Source organism: Choloepus didactylus, chromosome 2 (assembly GCF_015220235.1).
Source record: "Choloepus didactylus isolate mChoDid1 chromosome 2, mChoDid1.pri, whole genome shotgun sequence".
Classification (NCBI taxonomy): domain Eukaryota; kingdom Metazoa; phylum Chordata; class Mammalia; order Pilosa; family Megalonychidae; genus Choloepus; species Choloepus didactylus.
This window is the reverse complement of record NC_051308.1, coordinates 151321911-151334263: the sequence shown is the minus strand read 5'-3', so window position 1 is coordinate 151334263 and position 12353 is coordinate 151321911. Positions and strand designations below refer to the sequence as shown.

The window sequence follows — 12353 nt, the reverse complement described above, 5'->3', positions numbered from 1 at the left end:
TCCATCCTTTCACTTTCAATTTCTTTGTGTCCCCGTATCTAAGATGAGTCTCTTGTATGCAACATATTGACGGTTCATATTTTTTTATCCATTCTGCTAATCTATATCTTTTAATTGGGGAGTTTAATTCAGTTATATCCAATGTTATTACTGTGAAGGCATTTCTTGAATCAGCCATCCTATCCTTTGGTTTATGTTTGTCAGATATATTTTTTCCCCTCTCTCTCTTAACGTCCTTTAATGTACTGTTCTAGTTTGCTAATGCTGCTGGAATGCAAAACACTAGAGATGGATTGGCTTTTATAAAAGGGGGTTTATTTGGTTACACAGATATAGTCTTAAGGCCATAAAGTGTCCAAGGTAACCCATCAGCATTCAGGTACCTTCACTGGAGGATAGCCAATGGTGTCCGGAAAACCTCTGTTAGCTAGGAAGGCACGTGGCTGGCATCTACTCCAAAGTTTTGGTTTGAAAATGGCTTTCTCCCAGGACGTTCCTCTCTAGACTGCAGTTCCTCAAAAATGTCACTCTTAGTTGCTCTTGGGGTGTTTGTCCTCTCTTAGCTTCTCCAGAGCAAGAGTCTGCCTTCAACAGCTGTCTTCAAACTGTCTCTCATCTGCAGCTACAGTCTCAGCTTCTATGCATTCTTGAAAGTGTCCCTCTTGGCTGTAATTTCTCTTCAGAATGTCACTCTCAGCTGCACTGAGTTTCTTCTGTTTGTCAGCTCATTTATATGGCTCCAGTGATTTAATTTCGACCCACCCTGAATAGGTGTGGTAACACCTCCATGGAAATTATCCAATCAGAATCATCACCCACAGTTGGGTGGGGCACATCTACATGGAAGCATTCAAAGAATTACAATCTAATCAACACTGATACCTCTGCCCACACTTGATTACATCAAAGATAATGGAGTTTTGGAGGACATAATACATTCAAACCAGCACATGTACCCATACTGAATCTCTTTAGTACTGAACCTTTCTCCCTATCTCCCTATCCTTTCTTTGTTTCTCTGTTGGTAGGGCTTCCTTTAGTATCTCAAGTAGGGCAGGTCTTTTGTTAGCAAATTCTCCCAGCATTTGTTTGTGAAAAATTTAAGCTCTCCCTCAAATCTGAAGGAGAGCTTTGCTGCATAAAGAATTCTTGGTTGGCAATTTTTCTCTCTCAGAATTTTAAATATGTCATGCCACTTCCTTCTCACCTCAATGGTGCCTGCTGAGTAGTCACTACTTAGTCTTATGTTGTTTCCTTCCTAAGTGGTGAATCGCTTTTCTCTTGCTGCTTTCAGAACTTGTTCCTTCTCTTCAGTATTTGGCAGTCTAATCAGAATATGCCTTGGAGTAGGTTTATTTGGATTTATTCTATTTGGAGTTTGCTGGGCCTTTATGATGTGTGTATTTATGTTGTTTAGAAGGTTTGCCAAGATTTCCCCAACAATTTCTTTGAATACTCTTCTTAGACTTTTACCCTTCTCTTCCCCTTCTGGAACACCAATAACTCTTATATTTGGATGTTTTATATTATCTATTATATCCCTGAGGTCCATTTTGATGTTTTTGATTCCCCCCCCCCCATTCTTTCTTTTGTTCTTTCACTTTCCATTCTGTCTTCTTCAGGGTCACTGATTCACTGTTCAGCTTCCTCTAGTCTTGTATTGTGAGTATCTAGAATCTTTTTAATTTGGTCAACAGTTTCTTTTATTTCCACAAGATTGTCATTTTTTAAATTTACTCTTGTAATTTCTTCTTTATGCTTTTCTAGGGTCTTCTTCATGTCCTTTATATGCTGTGCCATGCTCTTCTGTTTGTCTTTAGTTCTTTGATTAATTGCTCCAAGTACTGTGTCTCCTCTGTTCTTTTCATTTGGGTCTTTGGGTTTGGGTTATACATATCATCTGGTTTCTCCATATGCTTTAAAATTTTCTGTTGTTTTTGGCCTCTTGGCATTTGCTTAACTTGATAGGGTTCTTTTAGGATATGTAGACTTATTCAAACACTTATATCTAATTTGTCAGATCTACAGCTTGGTGGTGTACACTTTCTCTAAGTAACCAGCATGTGGCATCTGTAAGCCACCTATCCCCCTCAAGCCAGTTCTCCCCAACTTTGTCTTTGTCATGAGTGGGGGTCTGAATCTTTTGGGGGTCCATTTGGTGCACCAAGTTCATGTGTGTAGTTGGTGCTGCCTGCCCTGAATGTGGGGCGTGTGTCTGAGCAGTTAGGGAGGGAGGGCGGCTATAATAATCAAATCTCCCCAGTGTTCCTGGAGATTTAAAGCTGTTGCAGGAGTCTAAACCTTCAGTTCAGTCTTGCCACAGTTTGTCTCTGCTGCTGACCAACAAGTCCTTGGTATTGGTGTATGGTCCCTGGGACTTCCGAGTGGGTCCCTCTTCCAAGCCATATCCTCCTAGGGCCTCTGCTGAGGGAAGACTGTGCTACGTCACAAGTGAGTGCTGTCCCCCAAGGGAAGTTCTGGGCTGCAGGGCTTATAGGGGTGTTCCCAGCCTGCTGTAAGGATGGCTGTATGGGGTGTGTTAATTTCCCCATTTCCACACACCTCAGCCTTCCCAGCTCCAGGAAAATTAGCTGTGGGTGCACGAAAGGCTAACGTCCATGCCAGATATTGTGGCATGTGTGCATGTTGCTGGAAACACTTCCCATCCTGCTGGGTTGTTTGGTGCTGCTCTGGGCTGTGGTGCTCGCGCCTGGCAGGAGTGTTCCCAAGCCACCAGGAAGATGGCTCTATGGGGTGTGGTTATCTTCTCCTCGCTAACCTATGCCTTCCTAGCTCTGAGACAATTAGCAGCAGGTATACGAAAGGCTATCATCCATGCCAGATATTGAGGCATGCCCACAGGTTTTGGGGACGCAGTTCCTGCCACGCTTCACTGTGCAGTTCTCGCTGCCATATCCATAGCCACTTTTGGGTTTTTAAAACTAGTCCAACTCCAAACACCAACCCCCGGTTCCCCCAGAGTGGCTGCTGGTTATTCAGCAGGCTCTCTCACTTGTTTCAGAATGCAGACTCCCAGTTTCACCAAGTGCACGGTCCCTGTGGATTTAGCAGAACTTGTCCAGCTGGTGCATCACTGGAACTGGTGTTCTGGGTCACTTTTTGTCTTTTATCTAGTATTTTTCATGGATTTTTTTTTTGCTGTCTCTCCTAACTGCCATCTTCCAGAAGTCTCTCTATTTTAAAGTGTGTGTTCAATCTTTTGCCCATTTCTCTAATAAGTCGTTTTCTTCTTACAAACATAGAAGTTCTTTATATATTATATATAATAGTACTTTGTCAGACACACATGTATTGCAATTTTCTCCTCTCTGTGGGTTGCTTTTCACTCACTTAATGGTGTCTTTTGATGAACAGAAGTTCTTCATTTTAACATAGTCAAACTCATCAAATGTCTTTACAGGTAGCACTCGCCCCTCCCCTGCCCCCTGCCATTTAAGAACTCTACCTACTCTAAGGTCATTAAGATATTTTTTCTCTAAAAAAATTGTTTTCCTTTCACATTTAAATCAATCACCTATTTGGTAATAAGCTTTGCTTAGAGTGTAAGGTTGGGGTCAAGATACAATTTTTTGAATAAGGATATTGTGCTGGTTGGATATATTATGTCCACGAAAATGCCATTATCTTTGATGTCATCTTGTGTGGATAGGAAACATATTGGTGTTGATCGGGTTGGAGACTTTCAATTGGATGTTTCTGTGGAGATGTGATCACTCAACTGTGGGCAAGATCTTCCAATGGATAGTTTCCATGAAGGTGTGGCTCTGCCCATTCAGCATGGGCCTTGATTAGTTTACTGGAACACTATATAAGCTCAGACAGAAGGAGTGAGCTTGCTACAGCCAAAAGGGATATTTAAAAGAATGCACAGGAGCTAAGAGAGGAGTTGCAGATGAGAGACAGTTTGAAGATGGCCATTGAAAGCAGACTTTTGCTCAAGAGAAGCTAAGAGAGGAAAATGCCCCAAGAAAAACTGAGAGTGACATTTTGAAGAGGAGCTGCAGCCTAGAGAGGAACATCCTGGGAGAAAGCCATTTTGAAAGCAGAACTTAAGAGCAGACACCAGCCACATGCCTTCCCAGCTAACAGAGGTTTTCCAGATGCCATTGGCCATCCTCCAGGGGAAGTACCCAATTGTTGATGCCTTACCTTGGACATTTTATGGCCTTAAAACTGTAACTGTGTAACCAAGTAAACCCCCCTTATAAAAGCCAATCCATTTCTGGTGTTTTGCATCCCAGCAGCATTAGCAAACTAGAACAGATATCCAATTGATTTAGCACCATTTATTGAAAAGTCTATCCTGCTGCATGGCATAGTCATCTTTGTCATAAATCCAAAATCAGTGATTGTATCTGTATATTCATTTCTAGTCTCTAATCTAGTCCACTGGTCCATGTATCTTTCTTTATGCCTATATCATACTATCTCAATATCTGTTTTATAAAAGGTCTTGATATCTAGTAAAACAGTTTTATCTACCATTCAAGTTTTTTTTTTCTTCTTAAGGACTGTCTTGGCTATTCTTGTTCTTATGAATTTTCATATGAATTTTAGAATCATCTTGTTGTTTCAGATACAAACAAACACAAAACCCTACTGGGACTGGGATTGGAATTGCAATGAATCTAAAAATTAATTTGGGGAGAACTGACATCTTAACAATATTAAATCTTTTGGTATACCACTCCATTAATTTAAGTTTTCATTAATTTCTTCCTAATAATGACTTTTAGTTTTCATGTCATAGTCTTGAACATCTTTTGTTAGGTATTTGAGATTTATGATGCTAACATAAATGGTGTTTTAAACATTACCATTTCTACCTCTTTTTTTCTGGTATATGGTAACATAACTGAGTTTTAAAAATTACTTTATTGAAATATAATTCACACCATAGAATTCATCCTTTTAAAGTTTTTTTGTATATTCACAAGGTTGTGCAACCATCACTACTATCTGAGCCCAGAACCTTATCATCATTCCCAAAAGAAACCCTATATCTATTAGCAGTCACCTCCCATTTCCCCCTACTCACAGCCACTGACAATCTTTAATCTAATTCCTATTCTTATAGATTTGCCTACCTAGACATTTCACATAAAATGAATCTCATAATATCTGCAATTTTGTGACTGACTTCCATCACTTAGCATGTTTTCAAGGCTGATCCATATTGTGGCATGGATCAGTACTTAATTCTTCTTACGAAGAGTATCAGTTCCGATTATTGCCAGAATCTTAAATTTTTCTTTTTATTCTACTTACCCCACTCTATTTACTCCTGTCTTTAGGTTTATTATTGTCATGCATTTTAATTCCATATATGTTTTAAACTCAGCAAGTCATTTCAATTATCATTTTATAGTCATTTTATATTTAACCCCATATTTACCCTTTCTACTGTTTTTCATTCCCTCCTTCATTTCCATGTTATCATCTGTGATGATTTTCCTTGTCTGAGGATGTCTCTTTAGTATTTCTTGCAGTGTAGGCTGATAAATGTAGTAGTAGTGATACACTCCAGTTTTTTTTTTCTCAAAGTGTCTTTACTTCACTTTCGTTTTTGAAGAATATTTTTCATATCCCTCTAGACATAGAAATCTAGGTTAGCAACATTTTGAAGCAGTCTTTCAGCATTTAAAAACTATCATTCCATTATTTTCTGGTTCCATCACTATTGTTGAGAAGTCAGCTGTCAGTTTCACTGTTGCTCATCTGAAGGTAATGTGTAGTTTTTCTCTGTTCATTTTTAATATTTTCAGCAATTCTGTTATGACATGTCCAGGTATGATTTTCTTGGCATTTATCTCTGCCTGCTTTATCTCTGCTTACCTAAATTCTGAATCTGATCTGTGGGTTGATATCTTTTATCATTTTGGAATTTCTCAGCTCTTATCTCTTTAAATATTGCTTTTGTCACATTCTTTTTCTCCTTCTCTCTTCTATGCTTCTGAGATTTTAATTATATATATGTTAACCTTTTGAGTATGTTCCATACATCTCTTATAATCTTTTCTATTCTTTTCATTCCTTTGTCTCTGTTCTTCAGTTTGGATATTTTCTATTGATCTGTTTTCTAGCTCACAAATCCTATATTTGGCTAAGTCCAACTACTGTTAACCTACCCAATCAGTTCTTCATTTCAGATATATTTTTCTATTCTAGAAAGTCCATTTAAATCTTTATTATAGATTCTGTTGGGGAAGCAGCCATCATGTGACCTGCCATCCCTCCCTAGGTTTGCCTCAATCAGAGCCCTTGGCCTTGAACATTTCCTTATTTGGAAGTAAGCTCATGCTTGACTTTGGTCATTCTTCCTTATAATGTAATCGTTCTCTGTTCCAGTGTACAGTAAACTTCTTTGTCTTGCTTAAGCGTGTGCTTCATATGGCATCTAGCCAACCCCCCTAGTATATCTGTTCCCAGCAGGGAAGGAATGGGGTTTCTGACATTTTAGCACAAGAGGGGTATGCACAAAACATCACCTCGTGTTGGCATCAAGGGGAACCTGTCGGTCATGAGAGATGAAGGATGAAGGCCTACTACTGAAGCTGACCCTGCTTTGTCTCTTCTCTATATGAATAAAGTGTTGTTCCAACTAATGCTTGTGTGTGCTGTGTCTTCCTTGGTAACTATTTATTCTGCAGTTCCATTGAGTAGACAGAAGTGTCTGGACTCCTACTCTTGGTGACTGTCATATCTTTACTATTTTCCATGTGGTGGGCCTCCTCACCTTGTGGCAGCCTGGAACCTTGGCTTGACAGATTCCAATTTTATGGTGAAATTTTCCATCCTTTCATACATTTTCCTTTATTTTCTTGAAAATATTAACCATAATTATGTTATGCTCTTTAAATGCTAACTCCACTATTTGAATCATGTGTGGATCCATTTTATTTTCTTTATATAATTAATAATCAGTCATATGGTCTTGTCTCCTTGCAGGTCTCATAACTTATTATCTTATGGCAGATATTGTTGTCTATGGGTTCTGTATTATGTTATATTCCACCAGAAAGCATTTTCCCTTTCCTCTGTCAGGCAAACAGGTAAGTGGCTGATCATCGAAACATCTTTCTAGGGTATGGTGCACTCAGGCTTTTAATTAAAAGGCTAGTGGGCCCTTTACTCCTCAACACTGAAATTTCTCCATCTCTGGAATTTCAGTTTCTCTTGTCCCTACTGCTTCCACAGATCTCTGATGCACTAAAATTATACACTATACAACTTATGTAGGTTTTTCTAGTTGTTGTGCGAGCACTGGCCTGCCACAAACTACTACCATCCTACCCAGAAATGGAAGCTCTTATGTATTCTTTAAAGAGGAAGGTCTGAGTCCTCACGGTCTCACAGAATAGTTTGATAGTGTATGTCCTGCCACTACTTGCTGCAGTTACTATCTATCATAACTACCAAAACTATTCAGAGAGCGTGATTGTTAAGGTTAACTCTGACATAAGTTCCTGTTACTACATTTCCTTAGTTCCAGTTAATTGCTCCCCTCACTTAGCCAAGTCAGTGAAAAGAGCACCAAGTGAATGAGAAAGAACTGCATGGTAAATAGCCTATGCCTCCAGTAATTAATAGTATTTAGTGTTTGTTTTACAGATTTGACTAGGGAATCATGGAAACATTTTATATAATTATAAGATAAAATTAATTTTTAAAAGCTACTCCTAGCAACATAAAATGAAACAAAAGAATATTTGTGTGTATGCAGTTGGTAGCATAGCCACATACAGAGGATCTATTACAAATATTTAAAACATAGTAATTTGACTATACATGCCTAGTGAGATTTGCCTCAAATTAAGGAAGGCAAAAAATTGAAGAGATGTATACATGAAACAATACTAGCTATGAATTGAAAATTAATAAAGGTGGGTGATGAGTACCTGAGTCCACTCTATTTTTGTGTTGATTTGAAAATTTCCATAATAAAAATTTTTTGAAAATTCATTGGCACCCTGGTTTGCCTCATCAAATCCATAGATTCTTGGGCATCACTTTCTTTCCCCCAAGAACAGAGCGGATAAAGAAAAGGTAAAATGTATATTAAAAGTCTATACAAATAATTTGTGTCCCAAATATTGCCCCCATTTGACAAATATTAACTATGAGAGAATTCCTACTGTATATTATTAATGCAATTACCATAAGGCTTAAATTTCTAACTCCAGAGCATCCTCAGTCTGAGTGAAGCAGTACTATAAAACTGATACTCTTCCCTAGCCATATCTTTGCTTTTATGTAAAATAGGAATTAATATAGTTATTTACCTTTATTGGGTCCTACTATAGTAGAGTTATTTGAGTATTTAGAATGGGAAATCTCTGTTTCTGATTTTCTTTGCATAATTATTTGATTTCCAAACCTCTTGGGTCCTAGGTAAAAGACTGTAAACTTCTGCTGAATATCAAGTCCAACTGGAAAAATAAAAAAACTATATAAGTGCTTATTTAAATTATATAAATCTATACATGTGACCATTCATTCATTCATTTATTTATTTATTTTTTAAAAATCAGTTTTATTGAAATATATTCATATACCATACAATGATCCATGGTATACAATAAACTGTTCACAGTACAATCATATAGTTATGCATTCATCACCACAATCTATTTCTGAACATTTTCCTTACATTAGAAAGAATCAGAATAAGAATAAAAAATAAAAGTAAAAAAGGAATACCCAAACCATCCCCTACATCCCACCCTATTTGTCATTTAGTTTTTGTCCCCACTTTTCTACCCATTCATCCACACACTAGACAAAGGGAGTGTGATCCACAAGGCCTTCACAATCACACTGTTACCACTTGTAATCCACATTATTATACAGTTGTCTTCAGGAGTCCAGACTACTGGGTTTGAGTTTGGTAGTTTCAGGTATTTACTTCTAGCTATTCCAATACATTAAAACCTAAGAGGTGTTATCTATATAGTGCATAAGAATGTCCACCAGAGTGACCTCTCGACTCCACTTGAAATCTCTCAGCCACTGAAAATATTTTGTCTCATTTCGCATCCCCCTTTTTGTGACCATTTATTTTTCAGTCTCATTTTAAAAATAACTTTTTGAACAAGAAGGGCTAAGAAGTTTAGGAAATAAAAATGTAAACAGTAATAACAGTAAAGGTTAAAAATATTACAAATGAAAATAAATGTTCCTACAATAAGAGAAACTTAACTATCTTGAAAAATAAACTATCTAGCATAAATATGCTAATACAGTTTTAATTATGTTGTCCTGGTGCATGCTATCTTTTACATATTAAAAACATAAGTTTCTTTAAAGTTTATTCCTATTATCTAAATATCGAAATTATTTTTACTTAATATCATTTTTATTGTTTCAGCATAAAGGAAACAATTTTTAAATGCTATCATGTTCTTTACACTCATGTCTTCATTACTTAAATTAACTTACCATATTCAGAACTGATTAGATTTACGCTGAGATCTTCAGATTTAAGAGCTCTCTTCACATCAATCTTTTTAGTCCATTTTCCAGCTTTTAGCAAAACAGAATCCCTTAAAAACAGTAATGCATCATTTAAAAGTTGATCTATACAATAAATGAAATAATATATTAATCTTCAAGGGTTGATTGTTTCTAAGATAGGTCCTCTCTGGTAGTAAACATCACTTACTGAAAGTGCTTTCCCCAGAATCTGAGGAGGTAGAAATAGGGTGTCAATGGTGCTTTCTTGACCTTAATTTTCTTAACTATACATTGATCCACTTGATTTCAAGTTGCACTGATTCATTTCAGCCCCACTTGGAATATATAGTTGTCAATAACCCATGAACTTGCTCCCAAATCACTACCACTTTAAACTGGCTACACATAAATCATATGCATTTGTGGGAACAACTTCAGTAGTATCTTTACACATGATAGGAAATTGTAACTATAATCAGAAATTATTTTAATTTCACATAGACAGTCAAAGCTGTCATTAGAGTTAGGAGAACAAAGATTCATACAATTGGCATATTTTCTATGATTGTGTCACGGCTAGCTGCAGGGGAGCAGTTACCAGTGAAATGGATATCGTCCTATCAATCACTATAATACCTTTAGGAACCTTGCATGTGACATTTGTGGAAGCTACCCTACAGAAGTAGACTCCCATTTCAGAATCACTGTCATTCCTGAACTTGTAGGTACAGTAATACAGTTAGAAGTATAGGCTCTGGAGTCAGAATGCTTGGGTTCAAATCTAGGTTTTGCTATTAACTAGCTATGTGACCTGGGGTAAACTGACTTAACTCTCTTTGTTTCAATTTCCTCCTCTACAAAATGTGGAAAATAATAGTACCTGTCTCATAAAAAGATTAAGCAATTCAAAACTGGAAGATATAGCTATAACTGATATCCTTGGAATTTGCTCATGACATTCTGGGAGAAAATAATAGCATTGGAAAAAATGGTGAAGTAAAAATGACAAAATGGTCTGGTTTCCTGGACCCTACAATGCAGGTATAGTAGTTTGTTAGATTTTAAAGTGGAAATAGAAATATTTTGGGGTAAGCAAGAGGATGAATGCACCCAAAGCGCATGATTAGAGAAAGGCAATGAATGATTAGAGAAAGGCAATGAAATAAGAAAGTTCAGTAAGAGCGGACAACAGCTATTCCTAAAGGTAATCAATTCACTTTTTTCAGAGCAGAGTTATAGATTTTATACTTTATCCATTTGAATACTAAATATAACAATATAAAACAAGAGAACCAATGTTAAATCTATGAGATAGCTTCTTCAATAGACAAATAGATAACCTACATGATTACAGTCTCAGGAAAATGTGACTTAATTGATCCCACAGTGATCTTATTTTTATTTCTTTTTTTCTCAGTGGAATTCTTTTACAGTATATGTTTAGAAATAAAATATCAGAAATTTCACACTTACATAAGTTTGTGCTTAAAAACCACTTGATTATCTGTATCACCAATGATTAATGTAACATAGTGAGAATCTGGTGCTGTTCTTTTAGTCTTTAGCTGTTCAAAGTTTCTTAATAAAATGGTCACTAATATTTCTGCAACGGTATCACTATATCTTGCAACCTTTAAAAAAGGATAGGCATAAAAAGTGTTAAAAATAGCCTTACTACTCATACTTTCCACTAAGCCTAGCTATGGAGAGCTTTGTTGCTGAACAGACAATAATTTTTATTTTAAGAAACAGAAAATATTTACCTGTTCCACTTCAAGTTCATATTTTGGTAGATACATCACACTTTCTTTTATCTGAGTTCCAAAAGGGGGGTGTCTATTTAAAATCTAAAAAATTTACATCATTATATTTCTACCACAACAATAAAAATTCTTTCAGTAAAGCATTTTTTAGACTCAATAGTTTTAATAATGCTTATCACCCAAAACTTTGGTAAGTTAAAATACTTAGGACTATGAAAAGGAAAATAATTTTAATAGAAATAAAGGTATAAAAGTTAGGCTTTAGAATTTAGATAGAATATAGGTAACATTAATAATAAGTGAATATTAAATACCACTTCAAGTTCTCTTGCATCTGTTTCTTCTATTTTTTTAAAGGAAGTCAAACCTGCATTTACCATTGCATTTGACAATGTTATACCTGTGGAAAATTAACCAAATAACAATTTGTAAACAACCCATTTTAAATTACTCTATACTTAATGTTTAGTAACTGTATCAGGAAAAAGTTTTTATAAGATCTAGTTAAAAAACAATTTTTAAAACTTTTAAAAAAATTTTCACTGTTGGATTATTTGGGTTGTGACAGTCTTCAATTGCTCATATTTATCTTTTCAAACTAAAATAAAATAAGCATTTGCTTTATAAAATAAAGTGGGACTCTCTGGTCCACATGATGACTCAACTCTTAGTTTTACTGTATGACACCCATTGGGCAAGTACCAAGAGACACTTACTATATATTTATGTTTGAAAAAAAAGGCAGCATGATTCAGAGATGTGAACATTGTTTCATGAAGGTATGGCTTGATGAATATTTATGTCTTAGAAATACAGCGCTATGATTCAATACCTAAATCAAATAATTTCACTCTTCTGCCTAAAATCTCTCAAGCCTTCACATCACAGTTAGAAAAAAGTTCAATTTCCTTACTGTGGCCAAACTCCCTTACCTATAGAACTTGAACATAGTCTACTTCTCCCATATAATCTCTTACCATTCTCGCCATGGCTCTCCAGCCACATAGGCTTTTATTTTCTTCTTTAAATACATCAAGTTCATTCTATATTTGGATCTTTTCTATTTCCTTATGCTTTAAGAAACTGGAATGTAAAAATCTTAAACTCTTTGAATGA

The 12353-nt window shown here is 36.0% G+C and overlaps 1 protein-coding gene across 1 annotated transcript in view; it reads right to left on the bottom strand.

Annotated features, from left to right (window-relative positions):
* HFM1 (helicase for meiosis 1) overlaps window positions 1–12353 on the bottom strand; it is a 146538-nt gene that overhangs the window by 32413 nt on the left and 101772 nt on the right. The window contains exons 27-31 of the mRNA XM_037826661.1: window positions 11552–11637; window positions 11238–11321; window positions 10948–11105; window positions 9460–9563; window positions 8304–8450 (exon numbers count right to left, since the gene is read on the bottom strand). Coding sequence (XP_037682589.1) covers window positions 8304–8450; window positions 9460–9563; window positions 10948–11105; window positions 11238–11321; window positions 11552–11637 — 579 coding nt within the window. The remainder of the gene's footprint in view (window positions 1–8303; window positions 8451–9459; window positions 9564–10947; window positions 11106–11237; window positions 11322–11551; window positions 11638–12353) is intronic.